General features: G+C 46.0%; 1 protein-coding gene across 10 annotated transcripts in view; it reads right to left on the reverse strand.

The window, feature by feature from the left end:
• Positions 1 to 17,062: 17,062 nt before the first annotated feature.
• Positions 17,063 to 18,187, reverse strand: part of COL11A2 (collagen type XI alpha 2 chain) — a 30,425-nt gene continuing 29,300 nt past the window's right edge. For all 10 annotated transcript variants that reach the window (XM_009204897.4, XM_031667664.1, XM_003897433.5 and 7 more), the window contains one exon: positions 17,063 to 18,177. In XM_009204897.4, coding sequence (XP_009203161.1) covers positions 18,037 to 18,177 — 141 coding nt within the window. In that variant the 3' untranslated portion in view covers positions 17,063 to 18,036. The remainder of the gene's footprint in view (positions 18,178 to 18,187) is intronic.

Raw genomic sequence — 18,187 nt, forward strand, 5'->3', positions numbered from 1 at the left:
CCATCGGAGGACGCACAGGGCTCATCATGCAGTCCTACTCAGGGCTCTGATTTATTATAGTAAAAGGATGCAAAGCAAACTCAGCACAGGGAAAGGCACATGGGGCAAAGCCCAGAAGAAACCAGGCGCAGGCTTCCAAGGATCCTGTGCCCCTGGAGCCACACAGGACACACTTAGTTCCTCCCACAAGGAGCTGGGATGCCATGTGTGAAATATTGTCTACCAGGAAGCTAGTAACAGACCAGCACTAGGGCCTTTGGGGGCTTTTATTAGTCAGACTTCTTCAGAGAAACAGAATTTATTGGATATATATAGGTAGACAGATGAGAGGGGATTTATGCTGGGGATTCACTCCCTCAACTGTGGGGGCTGAGGAGTCCCACGTTAGGCCATCTGCAAGCTGCTGAGACAGGGGAGCCAGTAGCACGGCTCAGTCCAAGTCTGAAGGGCTGAGAACCGGGGAAGCTGGTGGAGTAACTCTGAGTCCAAGACCAAAAACATGGGGGGCTACTGGTGCAAGTCCCTGAGTGTGAAGGCCAGAGAACCTGGAGATCTGATGTCCAAGGGGAGGGGAATATAGGACTCCCTACTCCAAAACAGAGAGAGAGTGAATTCGCCTTTTTTCTCCCTTTTTGTTCCAGCCAGGCCTTCAGCCGATTGAATGGTGCAGTGAGTCGAAATCACACCACTGCACTCCAGCCTGGGCAACAGAGCGAGACTCTGTCTCGGAAAAAAAAAAAAGAAAAGACAAAGAAAGGCATATATTGCTACAGAAGATACTCTTAAATCCTACTTTTCTGGAAATATTGGTTACTATAGAAAATATAGAACTAAATTCATTTTAAAATTCTCATTCTGAAATTATTACAAATGTTTAATGAATCATATTAGCATATAGGCAAGTTTTGGAAAGCTAAAATTACAAACCAGGGATGCAGATGAGTGTTCTGTGAAATTTTTAATTTTTGCAGAACACCATGAGAAATTACACATTTTCTATTCTATATTTCTTGTAGGAAATAGAGGCTGCCCCTCTCTCAGTGCCCCACATGAGAAAGGCAAGTTGTCCTTTTACATATCCACTGTCAAACATCTTGGTAAAGAGAGGAAAGCAGGCTGGGCCTGGTGGCTCATGCCTATAATCCCAGCACTTTGGGAGGCCAAGGAGGGCAGATAGCTTGACCAGCATGGGCAACATGGCAAAACCCTGTCTCTACAAAAAAATAAAAAAATAAAAAATAAATGTAGTCCCAGGTACTCAGGAAGCTGAGGCAAGAGGATCACTTGAGCCCGGGAGGTAAAGGCTTCAGAGAGCCATGATAATGCCACTGCACTCCAGCCTGGGCAACAGAGTGAGACCCTGTCTCCAGAAAAAGAAAAACAAGAGGAAGGCCATCTACTTTGTACCCAAAGAATTTTACATGCAAAGAGTTTGACTATGAATGAGCCTCCATTGCTTAAGAGAGACTTCACTATTTGGGATTTTAAGAAAGAAAGACACAAACAAGCAAACCTCATCTGCAGAGGACTGAGAAGCCAGTGTTTATGATACCCAGTGATTAATTTAATATTGTCTTGAGTCATAATTAAAAGGAACTTAATTTAAAAGTCATTTGGATTGACAACTGACTCAGAGTCCTCAACATTTCACCTTTTACTTTATGAAAAGAACGAGTAGATTAATTTAGAGTTTGACAAGGAGAAGGAAGTCTCCCCTGATTTTCTGTTTGGCCAAGAATTTATCCTAACATGGTACCATCAGAGTACAGTCAGAAAGCTGTGAGTCAACTCAGACTTCTCACCATTGAGTCAAGCTGTGAAGCCTGCCCTCTTGGGGGTAAGGATTTCCATACAGAAACACTGTAAGTAAATAATTTAGCACTTGTTTCTTATTCCTTTTTATTGGGTAACTATACAGAATTAAAACTGTTGTTTTGAATTCACAAAAGAAATGTTTTAAAACTTTCGAGGAAAAAGCCAGATTATCCATTGCAAAGCATCGAAATTCAAAAATCATGTTAAGGCTAGAGAAACAGGATCCTATCCCCACCTAGTGGCCAACACTGAAATCTAGACAGAACAGGAAACAAGGGAATTTGTCAACAATTTGGGAATACTCCAGCATTCTTTACCAAAAAAAGTTAGAGAAAAGGTTAGGCACACAAAAAAACACATATCAAAATAAATATGACCAAATACATAGGTTTTGGCAGCACATCGGTTTCTGTGGTTTTGCTATGCTTTTAGCAGCAGCTGTAAAAAGCATTGCACACTAAGCATTGCTAGATTGCCAAACAAACCTAATTATATTTTTTTGTTTGGTTTTTTGGTTTTTTCAAAACCTCCTACCTCTGTGACATAATTGTGTTTTTAATGAGTTGAATGTAAAAACAAACATCAATGCATACAAAATTTCAGTTAGACAGGAGGAATAAATTCAAGATATGTACTGTACAACATGGTGACTCTAGCTAATAACAATGTACTGTGTACTTGAATATTGCTAAGTGAATAATTTTAAGGGTTCTCACCAAACACAAAAAATATGTAAGGTAATGCATATATTAATTAGCTTGATTTAGCCATTAAACAATGTACACATATACATAGAAATCAAAACATCATATTGTATACCATAGATTCAATTTTTGTCAATTAAAAAAGAATTAAATGAATACATATATTTTTGTTGCAGAGATGTGTGAGAGATCGATCTATAAAGACTCTAAAATATTTGTTAACAGATGCGAACTGAGAGAAAGCCTTCAACATCATATTTGGAAGAAAGTGTACATAGTTAGACCTTCCTAGTATCTGTAAAGTGGGTGTGATCATCAGAGAGCGATACATTGAGCAGTGCTGTCCCATACAACTTTCTGCTGTTGGGGAAATGTTCTATATCCAGCTCTCCAACCGAGCCCCCACTAGCCACAGGTGGCTCTTGAGCACTTAAAATGCTAGCAGCTGGTGAGACCAAGAGGCTGAAGTTTTCATTTAATTTTAAATTAAGGCAGAATCACCTATAAGAGAAAGTGCTAGAGAATTGGAAAAATGAAAAAGAATTTGAGAAGCCAGTGGGAATGGAGCTAAAGTGAATGGTCATGGCTCATTAGATTTGGGGATATCAGAATTCAAACAGCACAATGGGCTCACTAGAAAATTGATAAGATTACAAAACAGGTTAAAGGAAACATCAAAAATAGTCCAATTTTAGCAGATACAGAAGCTACAAATTTAGCAATAGTTTTGGCAAACCCTCAACTCATGCAATTTGACAGTGCTAGGAACCGAGCCAAAGGGGAATGCCAAAACAAAAAGCTTATAAACGTTAAGAACACATTTCTCTTAGAACATACAGAAACAGGGCACTTCCACACCTTTGATTCATTCTCCAAGCTTAAAGAGCTTTGCTCTAAAACCAGATCCTCTCATACGACAGGAGAAACAGCCCCAGTGTTCTTCCCTCCACATCTGTTCCAGCCTGTGTCTGGAGGCACCCTGCACTCAAGTTAAAACAGTTTAGACAAAGGACAATGTTCAGGAATTCCAGAAACTTTGGGATATAACATCAGTGGTGACTTTTAATTAGGAAAACCCAATCTAATAAGAAGGGCTATTTTGAACACCAGGGTATGTGGAGAGGAAAGTATCGAGGTAGAAGGTTATGAAACATTAATGGGAGATACAGAGAACCAAAAAAGTTTCTATGGTGATTTCTCCTGCCCCTGGGCATGTTATCTGAACTTACAATTGCAACTCTGGGAGCTGGAAAAGCTCTTAAGAACCTCTGGGGGCTGGGCACGGTGGCTCAAGCCTGTAATCCCAGCACTTTAGGAGGCCGAGACGGGCGGATCACGAGGTCAGGAGATCAAGACCATCCTGGCTAACGCGGTGAAACCCCGTCTCTACTAAAAAAAAAAAATACAAAAAACTAGCCAGGCATGGTGGCTGGCACCTGTAGTCCCAGCTACTCGGGAGGCTGAGGCAGGAGAATGGCGTAAACCCGGGAGGTGGAGCTTGCAGTGAGCTAAGGTCCGGCCACTGCACTCCAGCCTGGGTGACAGAGCGAGATTCCGTCTCAAAAAAAAAAAAAAGAACCTCTGGAATGCCAATTCCCCACAAAACAACGTAATATGAAATAGTGACAAATCCCTAGGAGAATATGTAAAATAACAATCATGAAAACATTGTTGGAGAAATCTGACATAATCCCACCAGTGGGACTCTTTAACAACTCATTTTGACCAGCCAAAAGGTAGGTGGAGCTTGGAAGCGAATTGTGAATTACACCAATATGAAGAAAAGTCGCTAATTCTGAAGTAGTATTAAGTGGCAGTGACTATTCTAATCACTTTAAATATTTAACTCAATTATGAAAAATCAAATATGATTAGCACTGTACATATTATTTCCTTAGTAGAAGATCTTGCTAAATCAACCCTTGGTTAGCATTCATGCATCAATCTGGCTGATGTATCCTTTTCAACCCCAATAAATTATATTCACCAACAGTCTGCTTTCACTTGGCAGCACCAACCTTTACTAAGTTGCCAGAGTAAATTCTCCCACCTCCAAGGTACAATCCATTGAGCAAAATTTAAACAGCCTAAATCCAATTCAAGAATTATCATTTTTTATTACCCTAATGACACATTAACCAGGAGTGACTTGAAAAAAACCGTGTCCATGAGGAAACTTCTTGGGGTAATAAAAATATTATCTTGATTGTAATAGTAGTTACAAAATGAATATTTTTTTCAAAACTCATAAATAACTGTACAGCTACAGTTTTACCATATTTAAATTATATCTCAGTAAACCTGATTTTATGTTATTTTATTTATTTATTTATTTTTGAGATGGAGTCTCACTCTGTCACCCAGGCTGGAGTGCAGTGGCGCAATCTTAGCTCACCGCAACCTCCACCTCCCAGGTTCAAGCGATTTTCCTGCCTCAGCCCCTAGTAGCTGGGATTACAGGTGTGCACCACCATGCCCGGCTAATTTTTGTATTTTTAGTAGAGACAGGGTTTCACCATGCTGGCCAGGTTGGTCTCAAACTCCTGACCTCATGATCCACCCACCTCGGCCTCCCAAAGTGCTGGGATTACAAGTGTGAGCCACTGTGCCTGGCCTGAAGCTGATTTTTTTTTAAAGCAACTGCATCCAAAAACCTCTGTCTTCCATTATTAATTTTATGAGTTAAAAGGAACAGACTATAAAAGAGCACAAATTTCAGTAAAATTTTGGGGAGAAAAATTCTGCCCAAGACCAGGCAAAAGCCTTTGTGCTTGAAACCCCCTACTTGAAAAAGAGGAACAGAAATTAATTGGCATGTTTGAATTCTGAAGACTGCATATCCTACATCTGTATTAAACTTGGGTCTCTTCGTTGAATTATGTGGGTCCTTAAGAGAACAAGATGCCTCAGAGCTGTGCTGTCTAATATGGTAGCGCTAGCTGGCTACCTGTGGCCATTTAAATTAATTAAAATTAAAATTATATTTCTAATTGAGTTCTTTAGTGAACTAGCCATGTTTCAAGTGCTCAGTAGCCACATGTGAATAGTGGCCACCACATTAAATTGCATAAATGTAGAACATTTCCATCATCACAGAAAGTTCTATCAGACTTAGAGGCCAAACTGTCTTAGAGACCAAACAGGTATACAGACCACTGGAGTTTAATGACTTAAGTATTGAATACAAAATTAGGTGGCATATGTCTCTGAAAATTCAATTGGCTGATATTTCTAACCATTAAAACCATCTTGAGGTGGCTGGGCACAGTGGCTAATGCCTGTAATCCCAGCATTTTGGGAGGCTGAGGTGGGTGGATCACCTGAGGTCAGGAATTCGAGACCAGCCTGGCCAACATAGTGAAACCCTGTGTCTACGAAAAATACAAAAAATTAGCTGGGCATGTATTGGGGGAACCCAACCCCAATATTTCAACATAGGTTCTTTCTATTTTCCATAAGTGTCAGCCAGTCTGAGAAATAAAGAGAAAGAGTACAAAGAGCAGAATTTTACAGCTGTGCTGCCGGGGTGACATCACATATCGGTAGGTCTGTGAGGTCCACCTGAGCTGCAAAACCAGCAGGTTTTTATTAAGGACTTTAAAAGGGAGGAGATGTACAAATGGAGTAGGTCACAAAGATCACATGCTTCAAAGGGCAATAAAGATCACATGGCAAACAGCAAAGCAAAGATCACAAGGCAAAGGGCAAAATTAGAATTACTGATGAGGAATTAAAATTAGAATTACTGTGCACGTATTGTCTTGATAAACATTTTAAACAACAGAAAACAGGGTTTGAGAGCAGAGAACCAGTCTGACCTCCAATTCACCAGGGTGGGGTTTTCCCCACCCTAGTGAGCCTGAGGGTACTGCAGGAGGCCAGGGCGTATTTTAGTCCTTATCTCAACCGCATGAGACAGACACTTCCAGAGTGGCCGTTTATAGACCTCGCCCCAGGAATGCAATTCTTCTCCCAGATTATTAATTATCAATATTCCTTGCTAGGAAAAGAATTTAGTGATATCTCTCCTACTTGCACGTCTGTTTATAGGCTCTTTGCAAGAAGAAAAATATGGCTGTTTTTGTCTGACCCCACAGGCAGTCAGACCTTACGGTTGTCTTTCCTTGTTCCCTAAAATCACTGTTATTCTGTTCGTTTTCAGGGTGCACTGATTTCATATTGTTCAAACACACATGTTTTACAATCAATCTGTACAATAGTGGTCCTGAGGTGACGTACATCCTCAGCTTATGAAGATAATAGGATTAAGAGATTAAGACAGGCATAAGAAATTGTAAGAGTATTACTTGGGAACTGATAAATGTCCATGAAATCTTCACAATTTATGTTCAGAGACTGAAGTAAAGACAGGCATAAGAAATTATAAGAGTATTATTAGGGAAGTGATAAATGTCCATATTAAAATGAAATCTTCACAATTTATGTTCCTCTGCTGTGGCTCCAGCCAGTCCCTCCATTTGGGGTTCCTGATTTCCCACAACAGACATGGTGGCAGGTGCCTGTAATCCTAGCTACTTGGGAGGCTGAGGCAGAAAAATGGCTTGAACCTGGGAGGCAGAGGTTGCAGTGAGCCAAGATTGTGCCATTGCACTCCAACCTGGGTGACAGAGAGAGACTCTGTCTCAAAAAAAAAAAGAAAAAGAAAAAGAAGTCTTGATCCACGTTGTAAACATCCTAGTGGTGTACTAACAAAGCCAGAGGCCTCCTCATACTGCCAGACACCTCAGAGGCAGACGTATATGGAGAAGTAACTAATGGTGGCCTCACGAGGAAAGGGGGGAGCTACTCCATGAGCAAAAGCCCTAGATACTTATAACAGCCTTCAAATACTTCAAAAAACAAAACAATCCCTTGGGGAGAGATTTCCAAGCAAAACAAAACAGCCCATTTGTTTTTAGACGCCTGCTATAATGCTTTGCTTAAAGGTACTGGCCAAGGCAGGTGGATCACTTGAGGTCAGGAGTTTGAGACCAGCCTGACCAACATGGTGAAACCCCGTCTCTACTAAAAATTCAAAAATTAGCCAGTCGTGGTGGCACACACCTGTAATCCCAGCTACTCAGGAAGCTGAGGCAGGAGAATCACTAGAACCTGGGGGGAGAAGGTTGCAGTGAGCTGAGATCCACTACTGCACTCCAGCCTGGGCGACAGAGCAAGACTCCCTCTAAAAAAAAAAAAGGGGGGGGGTTGTCCTTATTTCCCCTTTCTCCTTCAGCTGACTGGAATACAAACATGAAAGCTGGAACTCAAGAAGTCATATTGGACCTGAGAGGGAAGAGCTATGTTGAGGCTGGTGGAAGAACAAGAGAGAAGGAACCTAAGTCTCTGACACTTAAACACTACACCAGCCCTAGGGTAGTATGTGAGAGAGAAATGAATTTCTATCTTGGTGGAGACACTGTTGTTTTTAGGGTTTTCTGTTTCTCACAACTGAAGCTAATCCTAACCAAGCCAAATAAGCACAAACTCATCAAAACATAAAATGGAGTTTGCAAAGTGCATGTCACTTCCAAGCATCAAATACAGTAAAATGATGAGATGTTTATCCCAAGCCCTGGCTCAGGACCCTCCCTAACAGCTCCCCCACACGCCCTTTGTCTTCTTAGTAATCACGCCTTGCATGGTGCCTTTTCCAACATCATGCCCCTCTGTGGAACTCATTAGTAAGGAGCAAGTGAGATTATTTTTATCTAATCAGTGAATTCCAAAAACTGACAAACAGGATAAAGAAGGAATACCAGCCACTGTTATGCATGTCAATAAGACATTTGTTGAGTTCAGGACCATCTTGATTTCAGAAGGGACCTGCATAGATTTATTTGCAGTAATAAATCAATAACACAATTCAGTGGCAATTATACTTCCCAGTTTCCCACATTTCATCTGTAGCTGCCAGGTACAAGTCTTAGTATCTTCAAAGCATTTGCAATAGCCATAAAATGTCTCTTTCAAGACAGCAAAGTGGTGGCAGACATTGCTACAGTTAAGGGGTATCGAACACGTCTAATGCATCTTTTCTTTGTTGGTGAATGTCATGTTTGATAGTGAAGTAAATGGAACAGCTATTATGAAAAACGTACTTATAGTTTAGCCAAACAAAATATGTAAGGGTAACATTGTGGGAGGGTGGAGTGTAAAGATATGAAGAGTCTGGGACCTTGATGGCATCATTAAATGAGCAAACCAACGCCGGAAGCTGTCATCCTCAGATTTCTTGTGAGAAAAATGAATTCCTGTTTATTTTAGCCCCTGTTATTGGGGTTGTCCGGGCCTGCATTTGCAAGCATTTCTGTTGGATGCAGCAGCTTCCAGAAGGCCCTTTCAGATCTAGGGCATTTGTTTGCCTTTCCCACTCTGTGCCTTTGCTTATTTCTTTCTTTCTTTCTTTTTTTTTTTTTTTTTTTTTTTTTTTGAGACGAGTTCCACTCTTGTTGCCCAGGCTGGAGTGCAATGGCATGATCTCAGCTCACCATATCTGCTGCACCTCAGAGTTAAGCGTTCCTGCCTCGCTCAGCCAGCAGGCTCAACATCTTTCCACCATCACCCAACTAATTTTGTATTTTTGGTAGGCGGGGCTTCTCCATGGTGGTCTCTCAACTCCCGACCTCAGTCGCCCGCCTCAACCTCTCAAAGTGCTGGGATTACAGGTGAGCCACTGCAGCCAGCCATCTTTGCTTATTTCTTTCTTTTTTCTTTTTTTTTTTTTGAGACGGGAATCTACTCTGTCTACCAGGCTGGAGTGCGATGGCGTGATCTCGGCTCACTGCAACCGCCTCCCGGAGGCCAGTGTTCTCCTGCTCAGCCTCCCCCGGTAGCTGGGATTCCCATAGCGATGCCACCACACCCAGCTAATTTTTTTGTATTTTTAGTAGAGACAAGGTTTCACCATGCTGACCAGGCTGGTCTCGAACTCCTGTCCTCAAGTGATCCACCCGCCTTGGCCTCCCAAAGTGCTGGGATTACAGGCATGAGCCACCGTGCCTAGCTGCTTATTTCTTACTGGGATCTCTCCAGTTTACAGCACAGGTTCTCAACTCAGCCTGCACTTTGGAATCGCTTGGGGAAATTTTGCACAAGTCCCTTCGCTCAGGCCCCAAATGGATTGAATCCAGGTCTCTAAGGGTGAGCACATGTGGGCGTGATGATTTTTAACAGTTCTTCTAGGTTAGTGATTCCCAATTTTTTTAAATCTCAATTTGAAAAAATCTCTCAACTTTTTAAGAGTATAAACCCCTTTATATTCTTAAAAAGTACTGAAAACACTGAAAAGCTTTACTTATGATATTGTTATTGATATTTACCGTATTCAAAATTAGAACTGAAAAAGATTTTTAATATGTATTAATTCTTTTTAAAATAGCAATAACAGGCAAGGCTCAGTGGGTCATGCCTGTAATTCCATACTTTGGGAGGCCAAGACGAGCAGATTGCTTGAGCTCAGAAGTTGGAGACCAGCCTGGACAAGATGGCAAAACCCTGTCTCTACAAAAAATACAAAAATTAGCTGGGCATGGTGGCTGGCCCCTGTAGTCCCAGTGACTTGGGAGGCTGAGGCCGGAGCATCGCTTGAGCACACCACTGCGCTCCAATCTGGGCAACAGAGTGAGACCATCTCCAAAAAAAAAGCAATAATAAACCACTTTTGTATATGCTTAAATTTGTCCATAATAAACGTAAACAAAAAGGACTTCTAAATAAATAAGGGAAAATGTAGATCTTTAAAGAATTAGAAGACGGCCGGGCGCGGTGGCTCAAGCCTGTAATCCCAGCACTTTGGGAGGCCGAGACGGGCGGATCACAAGGTCAGGAGATCGAGACCATCCTGGCTAACACGGCGAAACCCCGTCTCTACTAAAAACACACAAAAAAAAATTAGCCGGGCGAGGTGGCGGCGCCTGTGGTCCCAGCTACTCGGGAGGCTGAGGCAGGAGAATGGCGGGAACCCGGGAGGCGGAGCTTGCAGTGAGCTGAGATCTGGCCACTGCACTCCAGCCTGGGCGACAGAGCGAGACTCCGTCTCAAAAAAAAAAAAAAAAAAAAAAAAAAAAAAAAAGAATTAGAAGACCATCAACTTTATTTGGATCGTGAGTCAAACACACACACACACGCAAAATCTACAAAACAATCTTGGAAATCTGAACACTGACTGGATATTTGATGACAACAGGAATGATTATTAAAAATGTGGTAATAGAATTGTGATTGCATTTTAAAAGTAAAACAGTAAAATCTTTAACGAAGACACAAGGAGGGCCCATGGATCCATTATGTGCAGCAGCCACAGTGCTTAGGGCCCACAATACTCCCTGGGGCCCATGGCAATGTTTACATTTCTTTTAAAATAGAAAAAAAATTACCTTAAGGCTGAAGAAAATATTTTAATATATAATATTAATATACTTGCCTGTATATCAACATGGTCATAAGTATGATTTTGAGTTTATTGTTTAGAAAAGTACACAGGGCCCGCAGAAGTCGCAATGCAGCCCTGGATATAATGGCCACGAAAGTTTATGTGCTGAACCACAAAGTGGCAAAATAGGAACTGGCAGAGATGTCGGCCTCTGAGGTAAGAGAAGTCATGGCCACAGCAGCTGAACGTGACTTTGGGTTGCCCATCCAGGAGATTGAGTGGCAGGGAGAGCAAATGTGGTCATGAAGGGGCTGGTTGTATCATGCTGGTCAAATGCATATAAAGGAGACTGTTTAGACGGAAGCGAAGAAGGGAAAGAGAGCGGACACCTTCTGGGGGCCTTAGGATCCCACCTTATCTGGGAACAGCGCCCCCAGTGCCCCTCCACCTCTACCAAAAGGCATCCTACATACCTGTTTGTTGGTACACTGGGCCCTCAGCCACAGAAAATTGGTTCTCAGGGAGCCAGATGACCCAAGCTAAGCCAACCAGATTGTCTCTCCATGACTCTGAACCATGGAGCCCAGAGACACAGAGGTCAAGAGCAGCTCTGCTGAGTGGTGGGTATCCACACTCCAGGGACAAAGTCTATGAGCCCCTGAGGTCCCCAGAACTGCTCTCACTCTTCCCTGCTGAGTCAACTCTGTCTTCAAATCCTGAGAAACCCAATATTTTTACAATCAGTTCCTTCTAGGGCTTAAGCTATTCTGAATCCGATTTTGCTATTTGTAACAAAATAATAATAATAATAGTAAGTAGGGAATTTTAACAGCACTAAGATCAAAAGTGTAAAAGGGACAGTAGCATGCCTCAGACACCCGCGTGTCAGCAATAACTAAGACATGGAGATGGAACCAAGACATCTTGTCAGGTCCTTCCCCTCCCTTTCCATTGCAAAGGCTGTCACTAAAGGGGGAATTATTCCCTTACAGAGCAACTATTATCCCACTTTGCAGGTGAAGAAACTGATGCTGAGGTTAAATGTGCAACTCAGAAGCAAAGCATCCCTGCTAAGCTAAAGGAAGGAGAAGTCTCAGTTAGAAATACAGAGAGGACTGCTGCCAGCTAAAATCAGTGCCACCTTTGGCCCTAAGTCTGCTCCACCCACCCAAAACTAGACCACCTGCCACTCAAACTCTTTTGTCTGAGTCCCTCTCTCCCCAGGGCCCCAGTCAAACAGGGTGCTATTTCTCATCTTCTCCCTATCCCTAATGTCTCTGAAACATGTTTGCTGGGTTTGGGGTTTGTTTGTTTCTATAGATTTACAGCTCTAAAAGTAAAGAAAACCTGCAGGCATTAATAAAAATAACCACAACTGGAAAGTAATGGAATTATAAGAAATCTCTCCCAGCATTGGCCGGGGCATTGGCCGGGCACGGTGGCTCACGCCTGTAATCCCAGCACTTTGGGAGGCCAAGGTGGGCAGATCACAAGGTCAGGAGATCGAGACCATCCTGGCTAACACGGTGAAACCCTGTCTCTACTAAAAAAAATACAAAAATTTAGCCGGGTGTGGTGGCGGGCACCTGTAGTTCCAGCTACTCGGGAAGCTGAGGCAAGAGAATGGCGTAAACCCGGGAGGCGGAGCTTGCAGTGAGCCAAGATTGCACCACTGCACTCCAGCCTGGGCAACAGAGCAAGACTCTGTCTCAAAAAAAAAAAAGAAAAGAAATCTCTCCCAGCTTTAGAAATACCGGTATGCCTTATTTCGTGAGGACAGCAGGCCCATTACCTAACTCAACAATATAGCCCAGGCCCCAGGGAGATGTGAACACAACAAGGAACATATCTCTGTTACCCACATTCTTTGGCCCGAGGCTCTGCCGGAGTCCAAGCCTATTATAGGTGAAGTGATGAAGACCTGGAACATGACCTTTACCTGAGCTGCTGTACAGCCCATGTGGCCTTTATCTGTTGTACTTTGGAAAACCATCCATGTCTCGGGAACCAAAAGTCCTTCAACCTAGAGTAAGGTGTTTCTAACAGAAAGAGAGGCCAGATAATCCCAACACTTTAGGTCGAGGCGGGGAGATTACTTGAGCCCAAGAGTTCGCGACCAGCCTGGGCAACATGGCGAAATCCTGTCTCTACTGAAAATACAAAAAATTAGCTGGGCGTGGTGCACTCGCCTGTAGTCCCAGCTACTCAGGAGGCTGAGGTGGCAGAATCACCTGAGCGTGAGAAGTCTAGGCTATAGTGAGCCATGATCGCACCACTGCATGCTAGCCTAGGCAAGGGGAGTGAGACCCTGTCTCAAAAAATAAAGTGGCCAGAGCAAAGTAAACAAAACGGATTGACCTGCTCCTGCCAGTTGAGGGAAAGCCAGACAGGGTGATATGCTGGCTCTCACGGAAGCTGAGAGCTGTGTTCATTCTACCATCCTGGCCATGTAGGGAGAGCCCTAAAGGAGATGCCCCTGTAGATATCCTTGGTCTTTATTCAAGGACTAGCAGGACAGGTCTTCCCTACTGAGACGGCAGTCTGCTGTCAGTGCCAGTTCCCATGAAACTACCCTGAATATGAGAGAAAAGATAACAGAAGGCCAATCGTAAGCACTCAAGGTGACTTCTGCTTACTCTAGGTTTGAGCTGAGAAACATAACTATGGCCTACACACGGACAGTCTCTGTGAACCGCGCAGCTTGACAGAAGGAAGCTCCGGTGTGGCCCTGATGCCCCCTGCTGACCACGCCAAACTTGTAGCAAAAAGGGTTAACCACAAAACAAGGTGGCCACCACTTACTACACAGAAACTTATTTCTGAGGCAGCTGGAGCCTTGGTTTTGTTTGTTCGTTTGTTTGTTTGTTTGTGATGGGGTCTGTCTCTGTCACCCAGGCTGGAGTGTAGTGGCAGGAGCATAGCTCACTGCAACCTCAAACTCCCGGGCTCAAGCGATCCTCCTGCCTGAGCCTCCTGAGTAGCTGCAACTACAGGCACACACCACCATGCCCAGCTAATTTTTAAATTATTTTTTGTAGAGAAAAAGGGCCGTGCATGGTGGCTCATACCTGTAATCTCAGCACTTTGGGAGGCCAAGATGGGCAGATCACTTGAGCCCAGGAGTTCAAGACCAGCCTGGGAAACAGGGGAAAAATCGTATCTCTACAAAAAATACAAAAACTACTGGTACACGCCTGGAAACCCAGCTACTTGGGAGGCTGAGGTGGGAGGATCGCTGGAACCCAGGGAGGTCAAGGCTGCAGTGAACCATGATCTTGCCACTCCACTCCAGCCTGAGTGACAGAGTGAGACCCTGTCTCAAAGAGAAAGAGAGAGAAAGACAGAGAGAGAGACAAAGAGAGAGAAGGGATCTTGCATTGTTGCCCAGGCTGAGAGCCTTGTTTTGACTCATTCCTTCCTCTATCTCATCTCCACCCCTACCTGCCCTGGTTCATTCAAAACTACAAACCTCAGCATGCAAGACAGCCAAGAGAGGGCAAGAACAGCTCTGTGTAGCCCATGGCCCTCTAGGATATGTGGCGCTCCCAGGTACAGTGATGTAAGTGGTCTGTAAGTTATTTTTATTTTATTTCACGAGTTATTTTTTGATTATAAGTTACAAATGCTAAAAATATAAGCCCAAAGCTGAAAAGCAGCTCCAAGGGTGTGACAGGCCAGAGGACCCACCCCACAGCCCTCCCTCTATACAAGATGTCCCGCGCAGTGGCTCATGCCTGTCATCCCAGCACTTGGGAGGCTGAGGCGGGCAGATCACAAGGTCGAGAGATCAAGACCATCCTGGCCAACATGAGGAAACCCTGTCTCTACTAAAAATACAAAAATTAGCTGGGGGTGGCGGTGCACACCTGTAGTCTCAGCTACTCGGGAGGCTGAGGCAGGAGAATTGCTTGAACCCAGGAGGCAGAGGCTGCAGTGAACTGAGATTGTGCCACTGCACTCCAGCCTGGGCGACAGAGCTCTGTCTCAAAAAACAAAAACATGATCTCCCTGCGCACCCCATCCCAAACCCTCCTCTTCTCCGCCACCAAGCAGCACACAGTCCCATCACATCGCTCGCCTTTTCAAACACCATCAATGACTCTCTCTTACTTTTTGAGTTCAAGTTCAACTCCTTCCATAGGCAGTCAATACTTTTCAGAACTTGGCTGCTCCAACAAAAGTTTATATTCTGTCCCAATCAAACCCGAAGTAGTTCCCTAAAACCTCTGCCTTTCTCTTCCCTATCTCCTCCAACCCCATCCAGAAGCCTCCATTGCCCACCAGCCAATGGTGACACTACCAATACCCACAGGCCCAGAGGCCGGGGCACTTGGCCTATTCACACCCAGCTCCACCCCAAAACCCCGCCTCTACAGCCCTGACCTTAAACCCCGCCCACCTTTCCTTAAAGCCTGGCCCTAGCTTTCTGGAGGGGAGGAAGAAGTTAGCTGCCAAGAGAAGGCTGTGGGCCTGGCCTCCTCAACAGCGACTTGGCACAGACTCCCTCATGAAACTGTTAGATGGGGTTGGTTGGCAGCACTGTGTAATTAAATAGGCTTTTGTGGATTGGCCTGGGGACTTAGCTGCCGTATATAAATGTTATTCGAGTGACTGTATAGCATTGTTTCCATGCAGAGAAGCCTTCGGAACTCAGAGCATCTGACCAAACGTGACCTTTGGGAAAGTCCTCTTGGTTTTCGGGGGGCGACCTCTATTGGTTTGGCTCCAGCTGCAGAAAGAGCTCCAGAGAAACCTCAGTTCCAGCCTAGCTTGGCTGGGAGTGGATGCGGGCGAAACAGATGGGGGCACCTATTTAGGTCTGATCTTCTCTTGATCTGACCCTGAGAGGGAGGGAAGGGGGTGTCTGAAGCCCCTGGCCCTTGGATATTGAGATGGAGGGCATGGGTGATCCCAGAAACCCTATCCACCACCGGACCCCTGACAGATGAGATCAGGGGCTTCTTCCTCCATTCGGCCTCCTGGATCAGGGGGAGTTGGTGGGGGCTCACCGGGTGACGAGGGAGAGGCGTTGAGGGACCGGGATTATTCAGCTCACCCGGTGCAGGGCCGCGGTCTTAGCGCAGGCTCTAGGGGGCGGCAGAAGCGGAGGCGCCAGCGCCAAGGAGCGGCTTCCATCCTCCAGAGGTTTTTCCGCGCATCCGCCCGGGCCAGGGTGGCCCTCTAGACGCCCACGTGGGGCTTCCTGCGATCGAGAATGAGTTGGGACCGGGACGGCCAAGCCGATGCTGTCGGGGACACGCTGGGAGGAAGAAGTACGAGGAGGAGGGGCGGGGGCGCAGCCTACCCGGGCGTGGGCTCAGGGTGAAGGGCACCCCCGCCGGGCCCTCCCCGAGGCTGCCGATGCGAAACCGGGACACAAAGGCACGCACCCGCGAGCCTGGCGCCCGCGAGGAAGCGGCGTCCCAGGTGGGATGAGGCCCTGGAACACGTTTTAATGCAGCGCCCTGACGGGCAGGAGCCAGGCAATGCTGCTTGGGAATGTGAAGCCCCATGGGTGCCAGCTAGGGGGTCCCGACTGCGCGGCCAGCCTTGGAAGAGAGGCCTTCTTGGACACCTAACCCGGAGGGAGCAGAGCTTCTGAGTGCCCAGGAGAGGGAGGCTAGGAAAGTGGGGGTCAGTCAAGAGTCGGGGGACACAGCAGGGACTGTGCATCTCCACCCAACACAAAGACTCAAGGAGTGTGCACGTGACTACACGCGAGTGTAGAGGGCCTGGCCACAGACCTGGTCTTCATGACAGCACAGCACAAGCCTGATGGGGAGGCATCAGGTGACCAGAGGTACAGATGCAGTAAATGTCTTCTTGGAAGTGGGCCTCAGCCTCCCCATTTACAGAGATTAGACTGGGCTATGTAAGGCTCCTTCTGGAGCACAGGCCCGCCCTCACCCAGAAGCAACTGCACACCGATGTCAGAACCTGGGGCCACAGGGACCCTAAACCCCTACCTGGTGTCCCTGGGGCGTCATTTGTAATTTTATGCTAGTCACCTAGGCTTTGTAAACTCTGGGCCCTGACACCTCAGCTGGGCAGGGCTTGCAGGGTATCTGGATTAAGCCGTACGATTCTGGTAACCACTTAGCTGGGGAGAGGGAACATCAGATGGGTGTTGGGGGAGACTGAAATAACAACACGAGCAGTGACACAGACACCTGGGAGGAAACAATCACATTATTTAACCATCAGTCAGCATGGACACTGAGCACAGGGTCCTGGGAGTCCCTTCCATATGCCACACATTAACCCTTTAATTTCAGGATCAGGGAAGGGGAGGGGTTCCCAGGGGAGGGACAGAGGTGGCAATGAACATACTCAGTGGCTCAGGGCCATGGCAATTTACCAGCCAATATAGAAGAATTTTAATATTCCAGCCATCTGCTGGATGCAGCCCTGCACACACCCCACACTATTCCGTTTCTTCCCTGGGGGAGCATCCTGGCCCTCAAGTAGCAGGCAGTGCCTGCCAGACCCAGACCAAGTGGAAGAGACAGTGTGCACATGGGCCAGGCAGCCAACACCTGTGGGTTAGAGAGCCCCGCCCTGGCAGAGTCAGAGCCCTGAGGCCAGGGAGACCACATATTCCAACTTTCACAGTGGGTGTGACAGGTGAGGTGGGAGGGAGGGAGAGTTCAGCACTGAAACCCCACACACACAGTCACTGAGGAAACTCCTGACACAAGGATGTGGGTGCCGGAGCCCACCCCCGAGAGCCCTATCTCCAACATCTGCTGATTTTTGTGGGCATTTCTCTTTTTTGTTATTTTGCTTTCCACGCTTTAAATAATTAATATAATTACTTTTAAATACAAAATACACCGTGTCCTTTCTCTTCTCTTCCATTTGTTTGAGGCGATTGGGAGGTGAGTTTTAAATAAGGGTCTCAGCTCTCTAACGGGTCACAGGCTCCAGGTGGGAGGGCCAAGAGCCCCAGATGCCACTCCTCCCGTGGGGTGTCCGGGCAACCACTTCACCCCTCCCCTGGCCTGCCCCTGACTGAGGGCTCTCTGTGCCCTGGCCCAAGGCTCCCTAGATGGTGAGGAGCCCTCTTGGGAGGTGGCACAGAGCTGATGTTGTGGGATTCCAGGTGGGCCTGGTTCCGATGGACAGGATCAGACAGAGAAGGTCCTATCCCATGAAGCAGACAGGCCCCAGCAGCACCCCTCCCCGCCTCGGTGGGGTTCCCAGGTCTGAGAAGGAGGCATCCAGCACCGGCAGCTGCTCCAGCACAGGCGTTCGCACCTCCAGCACCGTCCGGCCTTGCTGTGTCTTCAGGGGG

Source organism: Papio anubis, chromosome 6 (assembly GCF_008728515.1).
Source record: "Papio anubis isolate 15944 chromosome 6, Panubis1.0, whole genome shotgun sequence".
Lineage (NCBI taxonomy): Eukaryota > Metazoa > Chordata > Mammalia > Primates > Cercopithecidae > Papio > Papio anubis.